The sequence below is a fragment of the Asparagus officinalis genome, chromosome 3, assembly GCF_001876935.1.
Source record: "Asparagus officinalis chromosome 3, Aspof.V1, whole genome shotgun sequence".
Taxonomy (NCBI): domain Eukaryota; kingdom Viridiplantae; phylum Streptophyta; class Magnoliopsida; order Asparagales; family Asparagaceae; genus Asparagus; species Asparagus officinalis.
This window is the reverse complement of record NC_033796.1, coordinates 10,826,756-10,841,468: the sequence shown is the minus strand read 5'-3', so window position 1 is coordinate 10,841,468 and position 14,713 is coordinate 10,826,756. Positions and strand designations below refer to the sequence as shown.

Genomic DNA, 14,713 nt, shown 5'->3' with positions numbered 1-14,713 from the left:
CCACCCCCACCCAAAAAAAAAACAAAAAAAAACCCTAAGTTGGAATTTTAATGAGAGGAATGCCAAGTTTAATCTGTTGAATATTAATTCTAATTAGATAAATGTCAAGTCTAATAAATTAAATGTTAAGTCTAATCGGAAGATTGTCAAGTCTAATATACCGAATGTTAAGTCTCGTTTGTTAACACAAATTGATTTGATGTTAAGTCTAATCAGTTAAAAATAAAATCCAATGCATTGTATGTTAAGTGTAATGGATTATATGTTAAGCCTAATTTTTGAATGTTAAGTATAATTTGTTATATGTTAAAGTCTAATATACCGAATGTTAAGTCTCGTTTGTTAACACAAATTGGTTCGATGTTAAGTCTAATCAGTTAAAAATAAAATCCAATGCATTGTATGTTAACTGTGATGGATTATATGTTAAGCCTAACTTTTTGAATGTTAAGTATAATTTGTTATATGTTAAAGTCTAATATATCGAATGTTAAGTCTCGTTTGTTAACTCAAATTGGTTTGATGTTAAGTCTAATGAGTTGAAAATGAAGTCCAATGGCTTGTATGTTAAGTGTAATGGATTATATGTTAAGCCTAATTTGTTGAATGTTAAATATACTTTATTGTATGTTAAGTCTAATGGATTATATTCAACTCTATAGACTTAACATTCAACCAATTAGAATTAATATCTTGCCAATTAGACTTAATATACAACACATTAGACTTAATATATAACAAATTACACTTACTATTCAACAAATTAGACTTAACATATAATCCATTACACTTAACATTCAACAAATTAGACTTATTATTCAATCCAATAGACTTAACATACAAGCCCTTGGACTTAACTTCCAACTCTATATAGACTTAACATTCAATCAATTAGAATTAATATCAAACTAATTAGATTTAACATACAACGCGTTAGACTTAACATGTGACGAATTACACTTAACATTCAATAACTTAGACTTAACATATATTCCATTATACTTAATATTTACCAAATTAGACTTATTATAAAACCCAATGGACTTAGAATACAAGCCCTTAGACTTATTATTCAACCCAATAGGCTTAACATACAAGCCCTTAGACTTCACTTCCAACTCCTTAGACTTAATATTCTACCTTGGACTTGAACTTAACATAAAAAATTATAAAAAATATCACATTTAGCCAGTATTTTTTAAATTTTTTATCTTTTTACGATGTTCAAATAGAAATTACAAATTTCTTTAAAAATTTATAGTTTAGAGGTCTTATGGAATTGCAACGGACTCAAGCTCCTCCTCATCCTCCTCCGCTCCTTTCTTCGCCACCTCTTCGCCTTTGGTGTTAGGGATCGATTTATTGTTTGTTGGATCCTTCGACGACAACTCCAACAAATTCGAGAGTTTCGCCATTGCTGGCCAAATTAGAGTTTTTTTTGGGGGTGGGGTGTGGGGGGTAGGAAAAATTAGTGAGAAAATTAAAGGGAGAAAAGGAGCGAACGACATGACTAGAGCTTGCACCCAAGGTCAATTGTGGGAATGAGATGGGTTAGGAGAGAGGAAGAGAGGAGAGGAAGAAGGAGGAGCCATGAAGATTTAGATTTGGAGAGAATAGAGAGGAGGAAATGAGGATATTTTTGGGTTTTATGTTTGTTTCTCTTTATGCTTAATTGGCGGGGAATAAATTGCTAAATCATATGAAGTGATATTTTTTGGCTCTGATCCACAATGAGAAAATGTGGAAGGGCCAGCTCACATGCTACTCTTTATATTTAGACCTTGACATAATTTTTCATTTTTTAATATTTTAAAATAAGACCCTTAAATGATTGAAGTTGCTATTAAGTACCTCAATTGTCACGTGTTGCTTCTATTAATTTGGATTTCAATAATTAATTTGAAATAATTTATAAGGATGGATGGACCTAATGATACAAAGGGACATAGGGCCAGTTTAATGTTGTTAGAGCTTATCATAAGTTGCTTATATGATTAGCTTATAAAAATAATTTATATAAGTTGCTGAAAATAGATATTTGATAATCACATGTCATAATCTACTTCCAAAAGCAACAATAAGATATTTGATAACATTGTGCTTAAAGATTACTCTAAGTAAAAATAATAAATATAAACATAATTTTAGCTATTACTATTAAGAAGAAAATTTTGAATAAATAAAATAATAATGTCTAAAGCTAAAGTAATACTAAACTGACCCTTAGTTTGACCAAGGATTGGAGGACCTAATAGAAAGTTAAATGATTTTAGGGACTATTTTAAAAGCTGCTTTTAAAAATATTCACGGATTGCTTCTGAAAGTACTTTCTTAAAAACATCAGTAATTTCAATAATTAATCGAAATAAGTCTTATTAAATACTATTATTCATTACTTCTTTAAAAACTAAGCAGAAGCAGCCTGAAAAATATAATACTAAATTGGCCCCTAGTTTGACGAATTGAAAATATTCAGTTAAGTTTGGCAATTATAGCGTTTTTGCTATTTCTGTTTTTTTTCAACAAAAACAACTAAGAAACGTGTTTGGCAATCAAGGCGTTTTTTTGACTTGTCCATTTACAAAATCTAAAATTTAAACACTTATCTCAAAACACTAAAAATGTGTTTTAAGATTCCGTTTTTCATATTCAAAACCCGCCCGCCCCAGGCGCGCTTCACGCCCGCCACGGCTTGCTCGTTGGCCAGGCACCGCCGCCCGCCTCGTCAGCCTTGAGGCCCACCGCCAACCCGCCCGGTCGACGCCTAGCGCCTTGTCTTTCCGGCCGCCGCCTGAGGTCGCCGCTCGCCCGGTGGCCGCGCCACCGCGGCCGTCCACCGCACGCCGTCACCGCGCTGTCCGTCGTACCGACCGTTTGCGTGCGTCGTCGGTCGTCCCCCGGCAGTTGCCGTCGCCCGCCTGTTGGGCCTGCGGCTATCCGCCCACGTCGCCCGCCGTTGCCCCACCACCACCACTGTCGCCGCCCTCGCCCGGCCCAGCCGCGCACCCACCTCCAGCCACCTCTTCACCCGCTCGCCACCACGCCACCGCCGTCGCCCGTCGGCTGCCGACTGCTCGCCCCGATCAGCCGCCGCTCTGGCAGCAGCTCGGCCCGCGCGCCGTCCTGTCTGACCACCCTGCCGTTCGCCGCCCCGCCATTAGCCCTGGCCCAGTTGCTGCCCCCAGGCTCTTCCGCTGCTTCCCGCGGCCGCTCGCGCAACCCGTTACAACCAAGCCATACGCAGACCCGCCTGTCTGCTCCGCCCGTTCGCGCCACCCTACCATCCCTCTGTCGCCCGCCATCACCGTTGCTCGCCGCCGCATCGTCAGCGACACTCGGCACCGCACCTGGCCCCGCCGCGCGACCCACCCCGCCCGAATCGCCATCCGGTCCGCTCATCGTGTCGCACCGTACCGCCCGTTGCCGCCGCGTTATAGAAATGAGCTTACAAACTGAGCTTTGACTCGCTCAGGCCCGAGCGCCAAATCATTCACTACCTATAACTAACAGTCCATATCAAACGATTTCATCAGAATACTCCAGACCCCTCCCCCTTACAAACAACAGACCAACATCATAGAATCCGAACTCTCAGCTTAATCCCCGTCGTGCCGGCCACTCCGCCGTACCCGCTCGTTCGCCCTTGAGGCCACCGCCACTCGCGGTCACGCTCGCTGTCTTCCGCCGCCGTCGCGCTCGCCCGTTGGCGGCCACGCCGCCACCCACGGTCACCGGCTGTCCCGTCGTCCGTTGCCGTCGCCGTCGTCGCCGCTTGCCGTCGCCCCGCCTGTTGGCCTGCGGCTATCGCCAGCTCGCCCGCCGTTGCACCACACCACTGTCGCCGCCTCCCCGGCCCGCCGCCACCCACCTCAGCCACCCTTCACCCGTCGCCACCACGCCACCGCCGTCGCCCCTCGGCTGCCGCCTGTCGCCCGTCGCCACTCGGCCACAGTCGGCCCGCCGTCGTCGCACCCCGCCGTCGCCGCCCGCCACTGCGCCTGCCGTTGCTGCCCCGGCTTCCCGCGCCTTCCCGCGGCGCTCGCCAACCCGTCAACCACCCATCGGCCCGCCGTCGCTCGCCCGTCGGCCACCCTCCACCCGTCGCCGCCATCACCGTCGCCCGCCTCAGCGACCACCGCCCACCGGCCGCCGCCGCCACCCGCCGACCACCGTCGCTAGTCGTCGCCCGTCCGCCGTTGCCGCTGTATAAAGATGGCTCAAATATTGACCAAAAATGGTGTTTTCAAAACACATTTGAAAAAGACAACACCATGATATGTGTTTTTTACAAAAAACACAATAAAAAATACATGATTACCAACCACATCTAAATAATTTTAGGCTAATTTAAATATTAAATATTTTATGGTACGAATCTCTGCGTTTGCAACCATCGGCGTTTTTGCCGTTTTCTTTTTTTTTCAAAAAAAACAATGAAACGTGTTGGTAACCGGGGCGATTTTTGACTTGACCCTTTACAAAATCAAAAAAATAACGTTTTTTTTAAAACACTAAAAAAATGTTTTGAGATTCCGTTTTTATCTAAGCCCGCGACCTCCCGCGCCGCTCGCTGCTCGTCAGCGTCCGCCGCCCCCGCCCCCTGGCCGCTACCGCCGCCCTCCCGCCGTCGCCGTTGCGCCCGCCGGTGCCCGCGCGTCTGTCGCCCGCCGTCGCCACTGCCCGTCGGCCGTCCGCCGCCTGCTCGTCGGTCGCTCGCCGCCCGCCGCCACCACCTGCCGCTGTCGCCGCTGCCGCCACCTAGCCCGCCGCTGCCCGTCGGCCGTCCTCGCTGACCGTTGCCCCGCCGCCGCCACCCGCCCGCCGCCGCCGTCGCTCCGGCCCGTCCCCGCCCGTCACTATCATGCCGCCGCTGCGTCTACCGCCGCACGCCGCCGGGCGCTCGCGCTCGCGTCGTCCGCGCACCCCACTTGCCCGCCGCGCTTAGCCTCGCTGTTCGCCGCCCTGCCGGCCGCGACGGCCGTCCGCGCCCGTCAGCCGCCGCCGCTCTCCGCCGTCGTCACCACCGCCCGCACCCGATCCGGTGGTCGTCCGCCCGCCGCCCGTCGGCCGACAGGTCATTGCGTCGTCTGGCCGCGCCGCCATCCGCCGCCTGTCGGCCGCTCGCACCGCCCGTCGCCTGCCCTCGCCGTCCGCGATCGTCGTTCGGTCCATCGTCGGTCGCCGGCCGCCAGCGGCCGCGCCCTTCCGCCGCCCGCCGCCCGCCACCACCGCACTATATAATAAATAATAACTATAAATGGTGTTTTGAAAACACGTTTGAAAAATAAACACCATGATATGATGTTTTTTTAAAAAAACACTACAAAAAGAAACACTTTGGTTACCAAACAGTTTTAATTTGGAGAATGGTACATTCACCCACTTGGGCCCCACAATATCAGAGGGTGTGCTTATGGGTTGAATGACCCACCCGCTGAATTTCTTTTCTTTGTCAAGGAGTGCATGCCAGCCTACCAAAATTACATGTGTAGGTCTCTTGGGAGAAGAGACCAGAGAGGGGTCCATGGGTTGAAAGTGGGGGCCACTTTTGTAACTGATGATGGCATTTTCTTGAGTTATTCTGGGGGTTTTCTTTGAAATTTGAGAGCTCTCTTCCATGCTTCCAAACTGTTCACAGCTGGCTTTGCCTCCTCCCCTCCATTGTTCGTATTCTTGTTGTTTTTGGAATTGCTATAAATGAAATTTAACATTTTCTGTAATTACTTCATATTAAACATGGAAGGAAAAAAAAGAATTTTTTTTGATAGTTTTATTAGTCTTCCTATTTTGAGTAAATGAGAGCTGATTTGTTCATTATAGATAATTTGGATGTCTGTCAAGTTTGCAACACACCAGATAACATGGCCAATATACATTCTATTGTTAATTTACTCTCTTACTTTTGTGTAACTTTTAAATGCGCCAATATACATTCTATTGTTAATTTACTCTCTTACTTTTGTGTAACTTTTAAATGTAAGTGACCCTAGGAAATTGAATGGTGGAAACTAACCATTTCCATAAAAGAAGTTTGCATCTCCTTTCCTCCATCAGAGTCCACGTTAGGGAAGATTCCTCTGAAATTGGAATCATAAGATGGACCATTGGGGTGGGCTAACTTCCACCATTTTTTGCTTTGCATTAAATTCCAGGAAATTATTTCAAGGAAGAGACAGAAATTGGTAATAACCCTTTGCTTGACATCAACCGACAAGATTTTTGAAATGCAACCCATTTTATAAATCCAACATTGGCAAACACAATTAAGATGGGAGTATTGCATCTCTAACAGAAAGTCATCATTTTCCTTCAATGCCACACAAATTCCATGTAGGCAGTCTCAATGTGAAACTCTTCCTCTTTGCTTAAAAGAACAAAAGGGTGCCCAAACTGCAACATTTATCCGTTGATGAACATAAGTATGCATTCATCTCCAAATGAGAAAAAGGAAAGAACACAATCACAACAAAATTGATCTTCCAACACAACGTGATCAAAACTCTAATGAAGAGGAAAAAGAACAAGATGAAACGTCGAGACAAAAAATCCTTACAATCCATGAGTAACATTAACACGCCTTCAGTAACATCTAGTCTGTTCAGGAGCATCGTTGGAAACGACGAACAAAGTTAGTATATCATCATTTGTTGCAGAATTTTACATACAATGATAGAAGATTAAAAAAAAAAATGAGTCTAATTTTGTAAGAGAGTTACTTCTGATTATTGTTATGACACTAGCTTTCCCAAGTACTGAAGCCACTCTTCTGGTAAACCTTTTTTCGCCCTTAGCACTTTTACCGCACTCGATGTCAAAGGTATAGCAAGTATGTCGAAGTCTTTTGGAGCCTGCAGTAACCAGAGAAGCAACATTTTGATATTAATCAGAGAAAAAGATACACATAGGAGTTCATTTTTGCTAAAGGAAGCATTAACATGAAAGTTGAGACCTTTGGGATCTTAAGCAGCGTCATGTTTGTTTCCTCTAAGGTTTTCTGACCTTTTCTTGAGTTGCATCTTGAGCATGCTGTGACCTGCACCATCAAAGGTCATATAACGGATACAGAAAGTGTAAATGAAAGAGTAAATAATTGAATGATTTGTTTGATTGTCAACCTTTTTTAGTAGCATCGGTCATTATTTTTAACATCTTAACAGTTTGCTTTGTTCAGTTTGGACAAGGATTTGCAGTCAGACCTGAATGTCAATGAATTAATATCATGATTTGGAAAAAACCTTAATACTTTTCTTCTTTATTTCATGGGTTCAAAAAAGAAATTTTGACAGGATTCAGAATGATCAACCATGAGTTACTGGAATGAGCTACATAGGAAATTTTGATGGATTCACATCTCAAGGATCAGTCTAACCCATAAATTTTTGAGCTTGGTTTGTTGAGCTTGCATGAGGTGCAGCTAATTTGGTTCGCCAATCCGGCTAATTATTTGTAGCATTGATTTGTTTCCTTAAGAAGCTTGTTATTATTCTTAGCATCCAATGGTCAAAAAAGTCAATGATGTGGTCCAGAATGCCATTGATGGACTCCATAAGCTTGACAATCATGTGAAAGGAGGATCCACTTCAGTTAATCCTAGCATGGATACATGATGATTCTGAAAAAATTTAAATAAAGGGTAGATGAGATGGTTTTTCTGTCAAAGACATGGACATATGCACTTTAGTGTTTACATCACTTTCATATTCTTGGATTAGGATTTTTATAGAATGGGAATTGAATAGGAGAGATAGGGTAGCTAAGTAGCAGCAGTAATTTGAGAGGTGCTGAAGCAAAATCAAGCAGTAGAACGGCTCAGAAGGAGTTTGCAGCACAGTGAAGTGAACGTGTGAATGAAAAATCTATCCTTGATTTGGACGATTTTGTGTCACTAATTTTTATTCGGAAAACCATATGCAGAGAATGTTGGTTGTCTGCAGTAGACCACAAAATCTAAGTATGCAAATCCTGCATTTTTACAGTCATAAACCCTCTGGACTTATATTTTACATGTATCCACCTTTTTTTTCCATATACATATTCTAGTTTCCACATATTCTCTTCACGACTTTACCTTTAGCAGATTAACATTTGGGTCCTAGCACTATAAAATATGATTGGACATGAGAGAACTAATCGAGTTGGAAGCAATAAAGTCTATTCTAGGTCATGGGTATTGGGTAAGAGTATACACATCAGTCCTGCTCTGGATAAAATCACAAATAAACAAGCACAGATATTGAAAACATAACTTGTGATACACACCAATGTGCTGAAATTATGGAAGTTAAAGAAATACTGAATACCAAATTCTCCCAGGTCCATTCACCACCTTGTGACACTGGCAAAACATGGTCGATGGTTAAGTTCTCCTTGGAAGAACAGTATCTGTGGACAGCAGAGAGCAAATATTATTATTTTTTAGGCTAAATATCATGAAGCCCCTCTTAACTTTGGAGGATAATCAGAACCCCCCCCCCCCCTAAGTTTAGGGGCTAAAAGAAAACTCCCTTTAACTTTGAGCTTTTATCAGAAAGCCCCCTTTATTTTAGGGGGTTTTCTAATAAAATCTCAAAGTTAAAAGGGGGTTTCTCATAAAATTGAAAATTAGGGGGGTGTGTGTGTGGGGGGTGGGGGGTTATAATATTTTTTTCTGATATTTACCCTATGCTATTTGCTTCATAGATACACAATTCTCATGCCTAATATTATGCACAGCAAATGAAGGGAAATCTAGGAGTTGAGGTGGAAAGGTAATTGAAGTACTTACACTTGAGTTCCTCCCCATATTGTTAAGATTTATTTAGAAAAATGGTATGCAACTTAGTTGAACCTTAGCAGTAGAAGTAGAAAATACAACTAAAGAAGAAGAAAAAAAATCACTTCCCTAAAAGAAAGGCAAACTGAAAAATTCAGCATTATGGTAAAAAACAAACAAACTAAGAACTCCCTATTGAAATTAACCTACCATGTAGTTTCATATATGATATTTACCATAAGAGCCAAACACCTTATAAATGCATTTTCTAGGTAACAGTTGCAATATCACATGTAGTGATGCATCATTGCTGTTTGCTAGTCATAGAAAAAACAATTCTGAAGTTGTACTTACTGACAAGTGTAAGAATCCCTGTAAAGAATATTTTTTCGGCTAAGGCTATGCTTGACCCTTCTTCTCTTAACAACCTGTAGCAAATGAGGAACCTAAACAGAACAAGGATGTTTAGTGACTTTAGGATGTTATAATTGGATTAGTACAAGTTGATAAAATTGGTGGCTCTTTTCATACTCTTAAGACAGCTGGAATATTGAAAGATCCTTGAGCAGAAGGCACAGTCTGATCATAATACTCTAAGACATCAGCCTGCCAAATGAAAGCAACAATTTCTTAACTGAAAGATGATCTCTTCCTCGAGAAACAAAAATTGTTAAATAGAAATCACCAATTTCTTGATAGCAAGCTCAGAGTTAGGCTTAAATAACTTATGTCTTTAAGCCTCAAAGCTTAATGCACAAGGACTTAAAAAAAAGCAGCAATCTGACCTTCTCCGTGAATTCCAGACAGATTGCGCGCTTCCAGCAGACAACATTGACAGGCCTAAAAAGATAACCATCAATTAGTTTCAATTTGAAAATGTGCATTTCAAAAGACAGGCCTAAAAAGATAATCATCAATTAGTTTCAATTTGAAAATGTGCATTTCAAAAGACATTTTGTGTTCCTTATAAAAAATGCCACTGGCAAGAACATAAACAGCAGATTGACACGGAAGAATTATGCCTTTATCACATCATTAGAGTCGAAGGTAGAATGTTAAGCCCCAAAATATATATCCAACACATTAATCATCAGACGAATCAATAAAAAGTAGTGTAATTATCGATAATATGAATTTACAATCAAACTCTATATTCGTCCATACCAAAAATCCTAATTACGTCATCTAATAGAACAAAATATTTGTTCCATTTTACTGCAAACCAATAAAGTTATAAACTTCTACATAACTAAAACTCCAAATGGCAGGATGAATAAATAGTTTCCCTACTTCTTTGATTCAGTCAGAAAAACATTGACAATTCATTGGGAGCAGCTCAACATCAGTATTAGATGGGTTTTTTTCAGGCTTTGTACATTAACAATTGATGTTGGTGACCTGAAACACCCAATAAATAGTGATGTCGATCACGAATAAACAATTGCTGACGAATATATATTCTTCCACTAACTTATCTTAAACCTTTTTAAAGTATTCTAGCGGAATCAGGGCAGAGTTGAGCCCGCTACAGGCATTGGCTCCCCCGTCGCCAGATGGGATCAGACCCTGAACCTCATATAGCAAAATGCTATAGTTTCTAAACTCTTTATGGTCACTATAACTGGTTCTAACTTTTCAGATTTCATATTCTTGAGTCTACCTATATTTTCATCTAATCATGTATTTATACTAGCAATGCATGTGATAATTGAGAATTTAGAAAATCAGTCGGTATCTTTTTGCATTAATGATTTTCATGTGTCAAATATGACACATCTACTGAAATAATTAGGATATGATTTGGTATTTATAAGGTTTAATGACGTAAATTTGATATCCATAAATGTTTTTGATCATATGGGGTGGAATAGTGTTACACTGTAAGCTGGCTACAAGGTGGAACTTAGCCACTAAATGCTATTCTTATTTAGTTGTCATATCCAGTGGCCGATGGAATAAGTCTCAAGCAAAAGTTGTATAGTCCAGTGGTTGGTGTCAAATCAATTTCTAAGTACATATGTTACTTTCAGCAAATAGAAATAAAATAGATATGATATATATTGGACCAATATAATGGAGATTAGTCAGGCCATACTTTAGTGATAGATAAGTACAAAAGTTTAAAGTATAATGAAAAGAGTAATAACTCAAGAGGCTAAAATTTAGGGAGTATCACTTATATAGCTTCTTAATATTAATCCTTGGTAATTTCTAATAACATCATAGCTGTTAAAGTTCTGTAATTGACTAGATCCAACTTAATTACTCAACTGGATTCCAAGTTATAGCTTAGAGCCCATATAATATGAAAATTTTATGGAAGTAAAGAGTTTAACTCAACATGGTTCATTCTAAGAAGGCACTAATCCAACCAACCATTCTACTCTAATTAATTAAATCTCTATTTTGAATTTAAACATAACGATTGTCAGCTTTTGACAATTGAAGCAACCCACTCTGATATTTTTAACTATTATTGATGATTCATTCATTTTCTCCATTACTTGTGATGAGTTTCATTGTCAATATGCTAGACGCTTCAACGACTCTATAGAAGAATGCTAGGCTAATCACATAAGCAATTTTGATGTCCAGGTCATGCAATGCTCATTTTCTAACAAAATTCAATAAATTCAGAATGCATATCAATAACCCAGTTCCCAACTAACAAGTCAATAGTAAACAAGCCACTATTTAGCGAAACATCAACTACAAGACATTTTAACAAACACTTTGCATGCACATAGAAGCTCACTGACCTGTAGGAGATATCAAGCACCAAACCTCTAAAGCAAGAAAACTCATCTCTCCCAAACTCTTTAAACTCCACCTCTTCCTCCTCCTCTTCACTATCAACACCATCTCTCTTCAATTTCTTTTCGGACTTGAACCCATTAGATTTCATCCCATGAGACCAAACCCTAGAAAACTTAGAAATTCTCAGCCCTCTACTACTTCTATGAAACCCAATTGGGTTTTCAAGTAATAACTTCTTATTGAACCTAAATGGGTCTCTCAGTTCAGAGCCAAAGGTGGTCTTTTCGCCATTGGAGAGGGGTCTGAGACCACCGTGAGCTGATAATTTTGCCATTCGAGGTCACTTGAGAATTGTGGGTTTTCTCAAGTGAGAAAGGTTGTGTCTAGAACTGAGGAAATATTCACAGCCACATCTTTCATTGAGTTTTTTTCTATGGGATTCTCTCTCTCTCTCTCTTTTGTTGCTCCTAAAGCATAAAGGGTTTTTATGTGATACATTTTCCCCCTAATAATTGAACTATTTCCCCCCAAATTTGATGACCAATATCTGTAGCTTAATGATCACGGGGTGAGGCATACCCATCTTGTTTGAATCGATAAGAAGAAAGTGAAACAACTTTAAGAAGGACAAATTTTGAAAAACGACCTTTTTTCAAATTTATTAGGCAAAACCGACCCTCTAGAAAATTAATGAGCAAAACCGACCCTTTTCTTAAGAAAATGGTCGGTTTTGCGGTGTGGCCTTATTGTGAACTGCACGGGACTAATAGTCCCGTGCAGTCTACTTAATTTCCCGCACTCGTAACCCACCCCAAATCGCTCTCCTCTTCAAGAAAAAACCAAATCCCTAGCTTGGCACGACGACGAAGGGGATCAGAGAGAAGGGCAGCGACGGGGCTGAGGCGTCGAGCTGGGGCGCGGTGACAGGAGGAGAGGGCGGATCTGGCGTGGTGGTCGGAGTTTGGGCTGCGGAGGAGGCTGACGGCGGAGCTGAGGGGAGCTCGGCTGGTCGGAGGCTGTCGGATCGTGGTGCGGGTGGAGGAGAAGCTCGGGCTAAGCGGTGGCTCGAGCGGGTGATGGGGGCGGTGGAGTTAGGGAGAAGGCGGCGTGGTGAAGCTTGAGGAGGTGGAGGCTCAGGGCGGTGCGTCGGGTCGGAGGGCAGCGACGAAGGGAGCTCGGGGAGGAGGAGCTCGGAGCTCAGGAGGGCTGTGGCAAGGCTTGGCTGGGTTGAGGTGCTCAGGGCGGTGGTCGAGCGGAGGCGGAGCTCGGGGGGCTGTGATGGCGCGCGGGTGAAGAGGAACTCGACGAGCGGCGATGGAGGAAATTAATGGGCGGTCGGAGGAGGAGCGGGTGCGGGGGGTCTTTTTTGGGATTTTTTTTGGAGAGGAGCCGATTAATGGGCAGTCACGAGGAAATTAATGGGCGAATTAAGTAGACTGCACGGGACCAGTAGTCCCGTGCAGTTCACAAGAGGAGGCAAATTGCAAAACCGACCCTCAAAGGGTTGGTTTTGCTCATTAATTTCCTAGAGGGTCGGTTTTGCCCAATAAATTTGAAAAAGGGTCGTTTTTCAAAATTTGTCCCTTTAAGAATGAGTTATTTAGATATTAATCCCTCAATCTTCAAAAATTTCATATAAGTCCCTCAAATCTTTAAAATTGATTGCTCATTAGTCTCTCAAATACAAATAAGCAATTTGTGATTGATAGACGATCAGTAAAGTATTCTAAAATTACATGATTAAATATAGATTCTCCCTGGTACTAAGAGAGATCCACTATTAAAAGCAATAGAGAGACAATTGTTTTTTCTATATCTGTGTTAATTCAATATTCGTTTATTTGATCTTAGAATAGGTATTATATTTTTCATCGAGACTGCAAATTAATTTTAAACAATAGTTTTCGGAAGCATTATAGTAATTACCAACTTTTGCTTAATAAGATATGTTGATGTACTAGTGATCACATAGTCAAAATGTATCAGTGTAGGGATGAGTTTGTTGAAGATTGATGAATGGTCGCTTTCTTCCCTGACTTTATATCTGGTTCTTGAGTTGGGTGTCTGAAAAATCTGTACGTATAGAAATTCGTAAGAGGACGGGACTTAGTTCCCCCGTTGTACCTCCGACCGACGATCAAGTTAGCTGGTGAACTTTAGTGGGGGTAAATAAGAATTGTGAAAGTTCTTGTGTGTGCAGTATGATTTGCAGATTTTGAGAATATGGATTCGAATCTGGAGTTTAGCATTTTTCAAGTTGAAATAGTACCTCTATTTATACCTTGGGTCAACTAGTACCGCCTTTCGAGTTGATATGAAGGAATATCGACTCGACGAGTTGGCTAAGTCAGAATCTCTGTTGGACCTAAGCCGCCAAATTGATTGGGGCATTGTAGCAAAAATACACATGTCCATTGTTTAGCAATGAGTTGCACTTTGGCAAAATGGAAATACCATAACAAGATACATAAAGGTTTTTCTAATATTTTTTGGTTATATATATTCTCATTATTACTCTTTTCCCTTTGGTCTCCATCCATGAACTAAACCATTTCGTTTCGTGATTGAACAAAAATACACAGTTTGTGAGAACATGACCAGAAAATACTAGCAAGTAACAAAATATGCACCATCTTTATTCAGATTAATTGATAAAAATAACATAAATGTCGATGAATATGAATTTACAATCTGTCGATGCACAAATGCTTAACAACAGGGTTTGAGGTTGATTTTGAGGATGTTAGGGTCCTTTGATCTCCTTTGATAGCTGATCCCCCGACAAGAAGAGAGTCATGCACATGTGCAACATGTTAGAGGGTCAGAGTTGGGTTCTTCGGTGGTTCCTCTAACGATCAAGTTACTTATAACCTGAAGGGAAGAAAGGAACTGATATAGTTCTCTAGTAGTGCAGAAATTGCGTACCTTTGTTCACTATGCGATGTGCCTATTAATTTATTCCGAGCTAATGAGGTTATTTATGTAATCTTGGCTGAGTCCGAACAGTCAGCTTATTCGGTTGATACTTTACATGTGTCAGCTATACATGGTATGAGACACCATTGTGATTAATGCGATAGTGATCGGAGGAATAAGGTCCTAACAAGGTCCGATGAATCATTAAGACTTTTGGGGGATGTAATGATGACTCCGGCCATATATTTAATGCGATAGTGACTAGTTGTCGTTGCTAAGTGCTAGGAA

At 41.4% G+C, this 14,713-nt stretch overlaps 1 protein-coding gene across 3 annotated transcripts; it reads right to left on the bottom strand.

Annotated features, from left to right (window-relative positions):
• Positions 6,332 to 12,057, bottom strand: LOC109832961. 3 transcript variants are annotated; one of them, XM_020400463.1, is made up of 8 exons: positions 11,512 to 12,051; positions 9,538 to 9,592; positions 9,284 to 9,358; positions 9,107 to 9,198; positions 8,301 to 8,382; positions 6,950 to 7,033; positions 6,717 to 6,848; positions 6,332 to 6,594 (listed from the first exon to the last, which is right to left on the bottom strand). In XM_020400463.1, the coding sequence occupies exons 1-7, from the start codon at positions 11,841 to 11,843 to the stop codon at positions 6,729 to 6,731; spliced, it is 840 nt and encodes a 279-aa protein (XP_020256052.1). In that variant the 5' UTR covers positions 11,844 to 12,051; the 3' UTR covers positions 6,332 to 6,594; positions 6,717 to 6,728. The 3 variants fall into 3 exon arrangements, with proteins under 3 accessions (XP_020256052.1, XP_020256051.1, XP_020256053.1); XM_020400462.1 differs by having other exon boundaries at positions 6,527 to 6,848; positions 11,512 to 12,050; XM_020400464.1 differs by lacking the exon at positions 6,332 to 6,594 and having other exon boundaries at positions 8,327 to 8,382; positions 11,512 to 12,057.

What these genes read in the sequence shown, in the direction of transcription:
- LOC109832961 (XM_020400463.1), bottom strand. Translation starts at nt 11,843, where the DNA reads ATGGCAAAATTATCAGCTCACGGTGGTCTCAGACCCCTCTCCAATGGC. An exon ending in GTGCTTGATATCTCCTACAG is followed by an intron (nt 9,593 to 11,511) that starts GTCAGTGAGCTT and finishes TTATCTTTTTAG; the next exon opens with GCCTGTCAATGTTGTCTGCT. An exon ending in GTCTGGAATTCACGGAGAAG is followed by an intron (nt 9,359 to 9,537) that starts GTCAGATTGCTG and finishes TTCATTTGGCAG; the next exon opens with GCTGATGTCTTAGAGTATTA.